The sequence below is a fragment of the Hylobates moloch genome, unplaced genomic scaffold (genome assembly GCF_009828535.3).
Source record: "Hylobates moloch isolate HMO894 unplaced genomic scaffold, HMol_V3 SCAFFOLD_4, whole genome shotgun sequence".
In the NCBI taxonomy this organism is placed as follows: domain Eukaryota; kingdom Metazoa; phylum Chordata; class Mammalia; order Primates; family Hylobatidae; genus Hylobates; species Hylobates moloch.
Genome location: NW_026652279.1, coordinates 17,417,513 through 17,432,315, shown reverse-complemented (window position 1 = coordinate 17,432,315; position 14,803 = coordinate 17,417,513). Strand labels below are relative to the sequence as shown.

Sequence of the window (14,803 nt, the reverse complement as noted above, 5' to 3'; positions counted from 1 at the left end):
TTAATTGTTATTCCAGGCACAAAACTTGAAGAGACTATTAAATTGAATTAATTTTAAGTGAATTATTTGACATCCTACTTCTAATTCTAAATTTAAAGCCAGAAATTCATTTAATAATAATAGATACAATTTAATAAACACTTCTCTATCGGGGCTCTGCTAAGTAATGCATATTCATTGTGGCATTTTATAATTATAACAACTTTATGAATATTAATACTCCCACTTTACAGAGAAAATAATTTAAGGCTAAAATGAAATTGAGCCATAAGACAAAGTTTCCTAACCGGTAAGGGGCTGAACCAGGATTTGAACCCAAATCTGCCCGAGACTAAAGCTCACGCTCTCAATCACTATACTATATAGGCTCTCACTTAACTCCATTCTCAACATGCCTTTTGTATATGTAAAAAAAAAAGTGTCCTTAATCCTCCATTGATATGATTCGTATATATTTTTAACATATAAAATAGACACTACAGCATATTGAAACTTTCTAAACTTGTCCATCTCTCTGGCCACTAGCAGTTTTGAGGTCCATTTTGGGCCAAGCACTGTGTTGGGCAATAGGAGTGCAAAGTTCCATTTAGATTCGAGGTTTCACGCTCCTTACGCCTAGCTGAGTTGCTTAACCTTGATATAGATTTACTTTTTGAAGTATAAAAACAATCATCACCATCTTCAGTGACTTCATGAGGGCATCCTGAAAAGTGTACCTGACACTTGAAAACATAGAAGACATCAGAGATAAGTAGATATTGCAGGAGAATATTCGAGTGCTTTAAAAATATAGTCTGTGGGGCTGGCACATTGATTTACTTAGGGCACAGAAAGAGACAAATACTATAAAATAAGAAAAGGATGTAAGGCAAAAGAGAAGGAAAACAGGATGAAAAAAGAAGGAAAGAAGGATATATATGGGAAGAGAGAAATGTCAAGACATCAGTGGATACAACAGCAGAATATGTATGAGGAAAAGTGGCATCAGTGAAAACAGATGATCAAACAAATATGCTCTCCCTTATCTAGGTGGAAGTGAGAAGCAGGCTGGGATATGGACATGACAGAAGAAACAAAAATGCTCCTTATTAATACTGAAGATCCTTTCTGTTTTGTGTTTTCTTGAAGATTCTCTGAGCAATATTAAAATCAAAATATCAGTGAAGCCCAAGAAACTATTAACAGCTCCCAGGACTGTGCCCTGAAGTGAGAAGGAATAATACAAAGCTGTTATGACTCAAAAAGAGGATCAAAAACCCTCCTCATTCTGTCATGCCTCAGTCATTATAAAGTTATGAGTTTGTGAAATCTTTAGCTCAAAAACTTGATTACCTTGAGTTGGCTTTGGAAATAAAATATAGTTACAGAAATATGGTGTAGTATGGTTAATAGGTAATTTTTAAATATTGACAGCCATCTGTCACTAAGGACACCTGGCTCCCTCTTAAAATAGGATGAAGCTGTGCACATATCATTGGCATACCCTGTAATTCTTGCAAAAATCTTTTAGATGAAACCCAATCTAGGAATTGTGAAAAACGGTTCAAAGAACTTTATCTGGTACTCCAACTTAAATTGTATTATTCCATTTGGGCAAATGAAGACAGAATGAACCCATGTGACAATTCATGCAAAGTAACAGTGAAATAAAAATACTTCTAATATCCAAATTGGCTGTGACTGCAGTTTTTCCTATAGCATTTTCTACCCAACATGAGTATGACCCAGCATCATCTTCGGTGGTTCTGTTGATCTGCAATGTGCCATTTTCATAGATATGATACCGCCTGCCCTCCAGGGGTTTCACTTCTTCCACCTTCTGCCTATGGACAAAGAAAGCAAACATCCATCTGAGGTAGGGAAAAATTGTATACTCTTTTTAATACTAGTCAATGATGTGATTCAGGCTAATCCCCTTTCAATAGCTTAGCAAACCTTATGAAATGTTCCGCTGGGTTTCATATTTTTCTCAAAATGGACCATGAATGTATATCTTATCTACCCAAATAGACTGTGGCTAGAGAAAATCCAAGTCCATGCTCCGTGCTTCTGCTGTATTTGTCATAGCCACCAGCACTGGTTTGCATGTGTCCTCAGAGCTTAATAAATATTTTCTGGCTTATTGATGGTGAACTCTTTAGTTAATGATTGCTCCAGGGTACTAAATGGGAAAGCTAGTAATTGAAAGAGATAATGAACCTTTCAAACCTCCTGCTGTCCCGGGAGAACACTGGTCATTCAGAAATATTATAAGCCAGGGAGTCTTGCCTGTCCTGTGGACATGGATTACATTTACCCTATCAACCCCACAGCCACTTCCTCCAACGTTCATCCATTTCCAAGCCTTTGCTGCTACAGCTTCATTTACCCTGTACATTTCACAGTAAGTGACTGCTTGCGTTTTTTGTTTTTTTTTTTAAGGATAAGCTGTGGATACGGTCCATGTCCATACAGGACAGGGACTAGGCTGAGGCAAGTGGGAGGCTTTTGCCTCAGATGCAAAATTTAACAAGGTGCCAAACATCTCAGTAAGCAAGGTAAATAAAATTTCAATCGAGTATTTTGAAAAATCAGAATAATGCAAAAAACCCATGACGAACAAAATGTGTATCATGATTTAAAATAAAGGCGATATCTGACCCTATAAATGTATGACCTGGGGTCACTCATCTCACCCTGCCCTACAGACCCATGACAAAATTATTCAAGAACTATTTAACCAAGCTTTTTCAGTAAAGTAACTAATAAGGTAGACCCATATTGATAATGTCTTTGGACTTACGATACCAATTAATTCATTGAAATTAAAATCAAAATGAATGCTGGAAAAGTCTAAAGCACACGCATTTGGAATTAAATGAGAGCTTAGATAATCATTTAGATAATCCCCAAACAAAAACAATAGAGTAAAACATGACCTTGTGGTACCCCATAATGAAAAACCAAAACTGCCTTTAACACTGTCTCTGTAATCTCTTCAATTCTCTGCTTTTCTTTATGAACACAAGCGGCTCTCTGTACGTCTCTACGTGAGAAAATCCTAGAAATCCAGCCAGTGTTTTCAGAAGAGCTAATTTCCTGGAAGGTAAGTTTGTTACCTTATGTCTCAGAGGCACTGGGTACATGTACCAATATAGACACAACACAGCCTGTCAAATTACGGATGAAGAAACAAGGTGAAATCTACAATTGACATTCTCTTAAGAAAACCATGCGCCACCGGCTTACCAGGACACGACTGCCTCAGGTGAAGCAAAGAACTCGCAATGTAAGAAAGCATTGTACCCAACCACTGTAGCATAATTTTCTCCATCTTTGGTTTGTATCAATGGACGGACATCTATTTGAAAATAACATAAATGCAGTTTTAAACTTTCGTGGAAAGATATGCAAACTAAATTTTTCTATGTCCTAGCCATATTAATACAAATAGAAAACAGCGGAATATTATGGTGTCTGTCTTGAATTATAAAAGTATCCTAATTCAATACATTTTTGAAAGTATAATTTCAGTGTGAAGGCTAAAACTCAAATGTATGGTGAAAAGTAGTTTGATTTTTCCCTCCATATATTATGTGTCAAGAGTTAATACACTTCTGAACATGACCTTGACCATTTTCCTTAGGAAAATAGCAGGTTAAGTCAGCTCCCAGGCACACTCACCCACAACATCAATATTGGCATTGGCAAGGATAGTTCCATGGACATTTGAGGCTTCACACTGGTACACAGCAGTATGATTTGGTTGAAGGTTGGTAAAACTGATTTCCCTGGGGAAGACAACATCACCAGCAAATGGATGATCTGAAAGAGATTAAAGAATGTGAGTTTGATAAAGAACAGGACATAAAATATTTATACATGATTTATTAAACATGTCACACAGTATTTATATTTTAAAACCAGTTTAGGGTGACTAATAGTTCACTGAAGCCAATTCTTTAGGTTTTCTGAACATCAACTATGGACTTTTCTTTCCAGATCCATGTGAATTTTCAATTATCTTTCATGTTAATATTTAGCAACAAAATATCTGCTCATCTGGAGCTCCCAGACTTTCCATACCTATACTCACAGTACTATTCCAGATTATCCTTTAGGCATTCAAGACCTATGATGAAGTGATACTCTGTTACTCTTCTGAATTTAGATACTGAAGCTGCCTGGCACAAGTCACATGGTCAACACATCACGATCTCCCAAGCTACCAGTACTGGCTGCTATTTTCCCCTTTGACACTTTTGTTCCCGTTTCAGTTCTCTGCCTCTCTACAGTTTTCTGATCTGCACCATTCATTTCATTTGCCTTGCTTCACTATTTAACCACTTCATGTACACTGCTTGCATATTTCATTTTCCCAGTAAGACTAAACCCTTCTTGAGAAAAAGGGCCAGATTTTCTACTTTGGGGCAATAAAACCTTCCACACTCCTGATCCAAGTATAATTCTGGAAATATCTTTTGGAAATGAGAATACCTAACATGAGGCTGGGCACGGGGCTCATACCTGTAATCCCAGCACTTTGGGAGGCTGAGGCAGATGGATCACTTGAGGTCAGGAGTTCAAGACCAGCCTGGCCAACATGGCAAAACCCTGTCTCCACTAAAAATACAAAAATCAGCCAGGTGTGGTGGTACGCTCCTGTAACCCCAGCTACTCAGAAGGCTAGGCAGGACAATCACTTGAACCCAGGAGGTGGAGGTTACAGTGAGCCAAGATCTCGCCACTGCACTCCAGCCTGGGTGATGGAGAGAGACTCTTTAAAAAAAAAAAAAAAAGAAAGAAAAAAGAAAAAGAAAAAGAAAAAGAAGAAGAAAAAGAGTACCTAACATTTCTGATGAATTTAAGGACCAAAAACTCTACTGGATGTGGCACATGCAAGATCTCACTGACACTGCTCAGAACTTGATGGATCAGCATTTACATGGCCATTTTAAAGGTGAGGGGACTGGATTACAGAGAAGTTGAATGACACATCCCACAACATTTGGCCACTTTGCTGACTCTAAAAGCCCTGCCCTTGCTATGATACTATATATGTGTATATCTATCTCTCTATCTATATTATATACAGATATTATATTATTCTATAATATATAGAATAATATAATATCTGTATATAATATAGATAATATATATTTTATATATATATAAATCCAGTGGGAAGGAAAAACATGTTAGCTGGAAATGTCAAGGGAGGGGCACAAATGCAAAAATTTTTAGTTTAAAGGACATTACAAGATTTATCAGTCAAATTCTACTTTTCTGACTGTGTCTCCATATACGAGATAATGACTATACTAAGTTTTAGGTTCCAGAAAACATGAATATTACATATTAAAATAAAAGACTTACACATCTTTTTCTGCCTAGGAGTCATAAATGAATATTTTTTTCACTTGACTGTGAGCTCTCTAAGGGCAGGACCTCAGTGTGAGGTTGTGCAGTGTGTCCCCACTGCCCAAAGAGCAGCTACCACAGAAAATCCAGTCAGTAAATACTTGTTGGAATGACTTAAAATGTTAGGTTGGGCAAGCTTTATTCCTGAAAGGCCCCTGTAAGTAGGCAAAACAATAGCCCCTGAAAGATGTACACGTTCTAAGTCCCAGAATGTATGACTTTGTTACTTTACATGGAAAAAAGGGACTTGCAGATGTGATTAAGATTAAGGACATTGAGGTCGGAAAATTATTTCCTACATCTGGATGACCCAAGTGGGCTCAATATAATCACAAAGCTCCTGAAAATCAGAAGGCCTTTCTTGGCTATGGTCAGAGGGAAATGTGACCATGGAAGGATGGTCAGAGAGATGCAGTGTAGCTGGCGTTCAAAATGGCGGAAGGGAGCCAGCGAATGTGGGCAGCCTGGAAAAGCTGGAAAAGGCAAACAAAGGAATGCTCTCCAAGCACTTCCAGGACATGGTACTGCTGACATTTTGATTTTAGCCAAGACTCGTGTTGGACTTTTACAGAAATGTAAAATAGTATATATGCACTATTTTAAGCCACCAAGTTTATGGTAATTGAATTTGTTATAGCAATGTTAGAAAACTAATACAATCCAGTTGAACAATTTATCACTTATTTCTTGCAAATCAACAAGATGAGTAGCTCTTCCAAGTTTTTAAAGGCTAAACTCTTTAGGAATGCTGCAGAGCACTGAGTCTCTAATCCCGTTCTTCACTTCCACACCCCACTCAGGGTCCTAAGTCTTTCAGAGTTAATGCCATCCTCCCATTTAGTTCTCCTTATCCCGTCTGATCTATGCATGGCTCTGAATTAACACTGCATTACAAAAGTAAGAAATTAGACTATGTAAATGATACTTTATTTAAGTAATTAAACATTGCTTAAATCTGCCTGTTGGCATGGGTATGGAAATTGTTGTGTATTGACAAAGGCTAACAGAAGCTCCCAGGATTCAAGAAAGCCAAGTCTTTATAAAACACATTAGTCCTGACATACTTCAGAAATTCTTTCTTATTTTTGCCTTTGGTCAACCCTGTGAGAAATCATGCAATAAAGTGATGAAACTTCAGCTCTGGAGTTAATCCTTCCTGGGTTCAGTTCCTGGTTTTAAACGTACCTGGGTTGCATTCTCCAGTAAGTAATGTAACCTCTCTGAGCCTCAGTTGCCAATGGAGAATAACAGAATCTATTTCTCAAGCTGCTACGAGGTTCAGAAATATCATATGCAAAGCATGTGAAAACGGTTAGGCCGATAATCAATAATAGCAATCATTTTGATTTAATTTTGAAGTAACATGGGGAAAGGATATATAATCCCTACAACTAAAATAATCTTAAAGAGATTTCAAATCCTTTAACCAACACACTGTCATCAAATATCCCAACCTATAAAAGTTTATGACCTGTTTGCAGGGCAACAAGGAGAGCCATGGCCAAAAGCTGTGAACAGAACACAGAGCTTGGATTCCAGCGACCTGGCTTTGGTTTGAAGTCTACCATTATTCAGCTGTGTGGTCTTGTGTAAGTTTATTTTCAGCCTTGACCTCCTCATCCATTAACAAACCTATTGGCTCAATTTCAAAATAAATCCAGAAGCTAACCATCTAGCCCTGAACGCAGACCCTCTCAGACGGCCTCCTACATAGAATCAATCACACAGTCCATTCTCCATTCAAAGGCCAGGAAAATACCTTGTAAAAATGTAAATTAGATTGTGTCACTCTTCTGCTTAAAATCCTCCAAGAGCTGCCTAGTGTATTCTCAAAATCCCAAGGCCCTACTTCAGTGTTCATCTTTACCTAAGCTCTGGCCCCTTCCCCTGCTGGCGGATCTGGTGGCCTAGGACTGCCCCTTGCACTCCCTCAGCTTCAGTCACACTCACCTCTTTTCTCTTCCTCAACACACCTCTCCACTGAGACAGCACTTTCCCTGCTATTTACGCGGCTGACTTCCTCACCTCCTTCCAATCTCTACTCAAAGATAAATTACAACAGGGGTCTTACTGTTATGATCTTAAAATAAGATTGCAACTCTGGGTCCTGAACCTCTTTCAGGCACTACCCTTACCCAGCTTTTTTCTGCTTTACCACATCACAGTACACACTCATGTGTTATTTGTCCAATGGCAGGAGAGCAAGGATTCCATCCATTTTATTCACTGTTGTATCTCAAGCATGAAGTCCAGTGCCGGGAACATAGGAGGTACCCCATAAATATTATTGAATGAATGAATCAGTTAAATATGAATAATAGCACCTCGTTTATAAAGTTCTTTTGAGGATTCTAAGTAATTTATGAATGCCTTTTGTAAACAAATACCATCCAAATATAATATTTTATGATTTTGCGTTTCGGAGAATGCGTTCCTTACTTTTGTAACCTGAACATTCATTATAAACAAAAGTTGCTTTCATTTCCCTTTGTCTACCCAAAACCTCATTATTATTTTTCATTTTTTATTCTCTTCCCTAAAGAGATGAAGAGAAAAATCCCAAATCTGAAGATAATAATAATGAGGACTAAGGTTTCCTGAGTGTCTGTTATGGGAAAACAATACCAACCAACCATACCTTACGGGGTGCTGTTTTTGTGGCAGTCCCCATGCTAAGCATTCTCTGCATGATGTTTCCTTTAATCTACAAAACGACCCCATGAGTCAGTGTTATTTTTATCCCAACTTACTGATGAAGAAACGGGTTTGAAGAGGGTCAGTGATACTCCCCGTCACGCAGCTAGTAAGTGGTAGAGCCAGTATGCAAACATAGGCAGTCTGGCTCCAGAGTTTATAAACCATCACAGTGCTCTACAGATGAATCACTGCCCTAGGCAGCTGGCTACATTTTTTTTTTCATTCAATCACAACCAACCGCCACTATCTCCATTATGCAGTTTAAAAAACGTACGCTTGGGGAGATTCAGAAAACACCTCAAGATGAAACAGCTGGCAAGGTGCACATCCTAGATGGGACCCCAGGTCTGTTACCCACCAAGTGGCTCACCCTTGACTTGTGCAGGCCCCAGAGCAAAAGGACAAATGGAAGCCACTATTTTACCTGCTCTTAATTAAGCAATTGACACATAAAAATATGTTCTGTCCTTCTTCCTGAACAAGGACATCCAAAATAATCTGAGCTCTAGGTTCCAGTGGAAGATTGGAGGACTCCTCGGAGCTCTATGCTGAGCATGGTGAAAGGGGGAGAGTTGGCCCTCAGTGCTGGGCCATTCCTGTCTTTCCCTGCCCAGCCCATTTGGAGTGGGCTCAGGGTGGACCGGGCATGGGGATTTTCAGGTCTTCGTGCTTGAGGTTGGTAGCAAACAGGCAGTAATGGGACCAGGTTCAGACTTGGGATGCCTCCTTTTCCCTGAGGATGCTTTCAAATCATGGAGACAAGCAGGACCAGAGGATGACCAGAGCAAGTCCCTTAAAAGGACAGAGCCCAGGACAGGTGTTGCTGTTGCCTGAGCCTAAGGGAGGTCCTCACTTTGAACCTGTGCCCTCAGCCGCTAGGCTCCTGTTCTGTTTCTTCTTAGGGAGAGGAACAATAACTGGCTTTTTTCCTTGGATGCGTCCTCTTTCTCATTCAATTTTCTTTTTAAAAATTAAAAATCTTTATTCTTATATATAATTTATGAAAGGGCCCAAGCAGTATAAATATTATTTATGGCTCTTCCATGAATATCAAGTCTCAACAACAAAATTGCTTCGAAATGAGCAATTTCTGATTTGCCGGTTATATCTGTCCTGCTAATCCAACCACATACCAACTTCATTTTACACACATGTCTGACCATCATTAATCCCATCAAACCAGGGCCTTCAGCATTGCATTGCAATTGGTTTTTAAACTTACTGTCAATTGGGGAGCCATTGACTCTCCACTTGATTGTTGGTTGAGGTTCTCCTTCAGCCTCACATAACAAGATGCCATTGCTTCCGGTGCTATACACAGCACTCTGAGGCTTCTTTGTCCAGCGAGGAGGCTCTGGATATAAAGTGAAGAGCTCATGAGAGATGTTATCTATGTCAAAAAGTCCAAAAATGTTAAGGCCTGTATTTCTACTTTGCACCAGCAGAGGGCAGACACCACAAAGGGTTTCATAGTAGCTCTTTTTGGTAAACTTGCTCTGCAAAGCAAGGTGGGAACTGCTTTTGTGTTGTATGGTGTGTGTGCGTGTGCGTGCACGCGTGTGTTTGTGTTTAATTTGAACTCAGCATGTATAATAAATCAACATACTAAAAATAGTTATATACAACCACTTTATTTAGCTATACAAGTAGCTACCCCACTAGGAAAAAATGAGGGAAGAATAAGCAGATGGTGAGTTTATTTAGAGCTGACTACAGGTTATTTTCAAGCTGCAGCATGGCATCTAAAAAAGGTGGATACACAAGAATTATATGTTAAGAATTTTTAAAATAAAACTATTTAAAATGTTTAATGCTTATTTTGAATATTTCTTAGTGATCTTATAGCACTTATATATATAATCAATTGGAAAAATATTATTTCCTAGAGTTTTTTTTGTAAGAGAGGAGAGAGAGAAGCCCAAAAGCAGTGTTTAGCTTTCTGCAGTCAAAGCAATGCAGCAAAAGGTAGCTTAAAATTACTTGTCTCTTTTTATGCCCTAATGCTCCAGTATTACAATACTACAAAGTATGTCAGAAATAGATGACGCATCTTACTTGACTTCAAACATTATTTCCATGTTTTATAACTTCATGAATATTGCTATGTCAGGGGTAAATAAAAGGTTTAGATTAAAGTGTCGATGGTTTGGATAATTTGATTTCAGAGAAAATTGCACAAAACCTGCAGGTAGCAACTCCCATCAAGTGTAGTTTGGTTATTTCCCCAAAGATATGTTAGATTTCCATTTTTAGTCAAAAAGGAAAGTCTTCAAAGATATATGTATGTATAAAATGAAAAAATATCATTAAAATTTTTCTAAGTAAATGAGGGAAAACAGGATTATGTAAAAAGGAAATAACCGTAAGTTCACCAGAAGAAACAAAAGTACACAACTAGCCTTGGCAAGTTCAAGTCCAAGTGAGATAAGTGCCTTTGTAATTACTCCACAGGGTGTGGACTTAATGGTTAAATTCCAAGTTAAATATCTGTATTCATAAGCTGTACTACCTGTAAATATTTAGTCACTTGGTTTAAAATACACTAGTCCAAATTATAAACTGTGATCATTTTCTGAGGTGAAGGTTTATTTTTGTCTATTTTGCATTTTTTTATGATATCCTTACTTTTTTACTGGTTATTTTAATACAACCAATATAAAATTAAATATCTGTAAGTTAGAGGAAAATATTCCATGAACATGAACATTATAGCATATCATATTTACAGTAGAAAATTACAACTATTGCTTTCAATGTATACAGAAATAAAGAAAATCAAGCAATGATGATATTTCTGTAAATCTTCATGAATAATTACTATTGCCATTAGGATATTTACTATTAGGACTATTAGTAATATTAGTATTACTGAAAGAGGTCCCAAATTATCACATCATGCAATCCTTTCATCTTACAGACAGAGGGCTGAGATTTGGAGAAGTTGCCTAACTTGCCCACGGCCACCAGCAAAGGGAGCTCCAGTTCCTGTTCTTGCCATTCCATAGACAAATACACAGCAACTACGGATGAGCAACATTAAGACTCTGAAGTCATGTGACTTTTGTTTCTAATTTAGTGTTATCTTATGAATTTGTACCAAAGACAGGAAAGAAGGCCAACTCAATTTATGCTTCCAAATCCAAGCTCCCCCAATATTTATCAACTGACACAAGAAGTTCTGAGCATTCACTAGGCTTCCTCACTGTACCTTAATCCTTCTTTATAAGCTTTCTTTATAATTGCTTGAACATTTACTTTGATGCTCTTCATCCGTTATTCCTATAGAAGTAAGCTGGTCCTGAGTCATGTAATATTGAGAGAGACTTGAGTCAAGCTTGTTCTGCTCAGAAACAGCTGCTTCTTGAGCCTTAAAACCAAAAATTCTGAGGAAAAAAACCAACCTCATAGAAACCCATTATTTTATCTATTATCCTAAGACATATGGTAACAGATGAAAATTGCTTATGTTGAAACTTTATGCATTTTCTCATAATTGTAAATACAAAAATAAGATGATAAATATTTCTTGTGTTGCTGGAAACAGATGCAAATGTCTGAACATTGGGACTATATATTAAGCAAGCTAAATAGAGATGTTTATCACTAGGAAAAAAAACAAAATAAAACAAAGTTGGTGCCTATAAAACATACAACGCAGTGGTTATTTTTAGTAAAACTGTTTCTTCACAGGTTCTTATTAAAATCTCTATTTTAATAAAACAAAAATTGTTAGGTTCAACAAAAATTGGATTTAATTGCAGCATTTTAGAAATAGATTTGTTATTTGAAAACAAAGATTTCTCAAGTATATTAATGACTGAGTTGCATTTGATTTTATGACAACCTTTGAAAATGCAAAAACATTTTGGATTATATTATGGCTCTATAATTATACATAAATGCTTTCCTATTTCACTTACTAAAATTCAAAGGCTTTAAATAATTCAAAAGTTGACAACATAAAAATTATTGGTGGGAGCTTATTTTTAAATAATCTATTGAAATGTGATTGTGATTATATTTTGATTTCTGCATGTAGACTGTTTCAGATGTCACTATATCTCTTTTTACTGAATATGTAATTAATCACATCTTAGATATTTAGAATATACAGTTGTACCTAGCCAAGACATCCTGGCTGCTTTTGCTCATACATATTATAGGATTTGAAGTGCAGTACGATTTCATATTTAGGATGTTGCAACCTAAATTACAGGCTCATAGGATTTGATTATGTTTAGTAATAGGAAAGACACTGCACATACAGAAAGAATCCAATCCAATCCATGATTTTACTTAAGCACAATGGGTGTTTTCAGAATGGAGTAGATTTTCAAAATATATAATAGCATTGCTATTTTCTCACATGGCATATCCTTGTTATTTAATTTGGGCTTCTAAAAAAGAGACAAAAAAGGAAAAGGAGAGGGTGCAGGAAGGCAGAAAAAATTGAATAAACACGAGCTCATCCAACCAGATGATTAACAAAGTTATTATTTATTACCTCCATACTTTAGAAAAAAAAGTAAAGACTTCCTAAGCTCAATTTGTTCTTCACGTGCATAGGTAAAGAGAAACTCCAAAAACATACAACTGAAGGTACATTTAATAGTTTCTTACTAAAGAGAGAGGATTAAAAGTTCCTCATAAAAACATCATTTACATCTCGATAGTGCTAATAGCTGTTTTATGAGTAGTGAGAACAATTTGTTCAGGAAATCTACATTCCTTTGGAGTCCCATAGTCAACATTTTAAATTGCGTAATTAATTTTACATCTTTGATTTCTTTTTTTGCAACTCTTGCAATTCTTTTGAAAGGTTTGGTTTTATAGTCAAGAAAACTGTGGCCAGATTGTTAAAATATTCAGCTACCGTAGCTATGTTTCAGCCATCTGGAAGGGTTTCTAACAGTCAGCAACTTGGAGGAGAATCTAACAATTAGATATGTCTGGTTCGTGGGTGTGTGTGTGCCAGGGAGGGGAGGAGGGGGTTACAGAAAAATACCCCTGTTGCATGATGTAGCCAAATTATATAGAAACATTAAATGATGACTAAAAATATACATAACATAAATCTTTCACACTCTTCTTCTCTGAATTTCTTTGTGAATAATTTAATGTCAAAGGAATATATCACTGTTTCGCAGATGTTGACATTAATGCATAATATTGGGCTTTCTTCTATATAAGTTTTGCTTTTGTCAAGTCAAAGAAAAAAAAATTCTCAACTTTGGTTTTCTATTCTTCCTACCTTAAATAATAATACGCATTATGGAGAAGGCTTGGAAATACAGTGTCATTCCAAACAGGGGTATGACTAAATCAACTATGTTAACATTTACTTGGGAGGAGAATTTGTGTCTGAGTCCCTTTTTTTCCATTAATTTAAACAACAGGCCATTACTTAGGTGTTCCTTGTGCAGACTAAAGTTTTAAGAGGTGAACTTTACTGGAATATTAATGGGTGCCCTAGAGCACTATTGCACTAAATTGTAGTCGAAAAAGAATAATTCCTTTCAGTAGTTAAGCTTACACTGCACTAAATAAGTACAAATGCAGTAATCATCCCATTAATTTGATCAATACAGTCAACTAAATTGTAGATAGAAAGCCTCAGTGTGATTGGATCCACAGAAAATAGTCTGCATCAATCACAGAGGACTAGACAAACTTCACATCAGCCAAACAGGCACAGCACGAATAACTACATTCCACATTTAAATGATAGCATCTTTGCCTACTTATTCCTATAAATGTAACTAATACCAATAAAACCTTGACTGATCAAAATCTCTGAATTTACAGAGAGAAGATGATTCGAATATAATGTTTTTGCACTTTTTGAGAGAATTAATATTATAGCATACAGTCTATTCTTTTTTGCCTGTAAGTAACATATTGAATTTATCATCTGAACCCAAGATATGGATTACAAAAATGTTATATCCAGGAAAGAACTAGCACAACAATTTGCCTGCCTCTTTCATTTCTTTGGTGAAGAGCCTGAGGTACAGAGAGTGAAATAAATGGCGAAGGGCACAGCAAGTTAATTGCAGGATTAGGAAGCAAAATCCAAGCTTTCTTCCAGGCTCATTTTAATACTTTCTTTCATCATAATCCTTACTGCTGTTTTTATGATTTAACATTATGAAATGTATATGTGTATTACAATAAAAATAATTTAGGAGACTAGCTTTAATGACTTTTTGAATAAATCATGTAAACTGTCTGTGTTTAATCCCTAACATGAGATCTTTTCTTGTCATTTGTCTCGTCTATGTCATTTTGGGGCATACATGACAAACTTGCTTAATTGAAGTGTAATATAATTCAGTGCCCACACTACAATTAAAAGTTGAAACTGCTGACCTGTTTTAACATGTATGATTTAGAAGCAAGGCCTACTACATGTAGAAAGTTACATGTAGAAGTTTTTTGAAAAGCAGAAAAATAGACCAACATGGGAAAGGTACCTTCTACTATAACATGAAAATCATGAGTGGCTGTTCCCAAGAAATTGCTGGCTGTGCAGCGATAATTTCCTTTATCCTGGTAGGAGACATTCTCTATCTTCAAAGTCTTGCCATAATTTTCTTTTGTTTCTCTCCCCTTTGGTAAGTCACCACCAATTTTGTTCCAATCAACCTGTGGAGTTGGCCTGCAAAAAATAATTAAATAAATAAACATTTTTTTTTAATGGAAAGTA

General features: G+C 36.6%; 1 protein-coding gene across 8 annotated transcripts in view; it reads right to left on the bottom strand.

Moving 5' to 3' along the window:
• CHL1 (cell adhesion molecule L1 like) overlaps nt 1-14,803 on the bottom strand; it is a 213,917-nt gene that overhangs the window by 44,267 nt on the left and 154,847 nt on the right. For all 8 annotated transcript variants that reach the window (XM_032149510.1, XM_032149515.2, XM_032149512.2 and 5 more), the window contains 5 exons: nt 14,571-14,755; nt 9,320-9,451; nt 3,664-3,804; nt 3,229-3,340; nt 1,657-1,823 (listed from right to left, as the gene is read on the bottom strand). In XM_032149510.1, the coding sequence (XP_032005401.1) occupies nt 1,657-1,823; nt 3,229-3,340; nt 3,664-3,804; nt 9,320-9,451; nt 14,571-14,755 (737 nt within the window). The remainder of the gene's footprint in view (nt 1-1,656; nt 1,824-3,228; nt 3,341-3,663; nt 3,805-9,319; nt 9,452-14,570; nt 14,756-14,803) is intronic.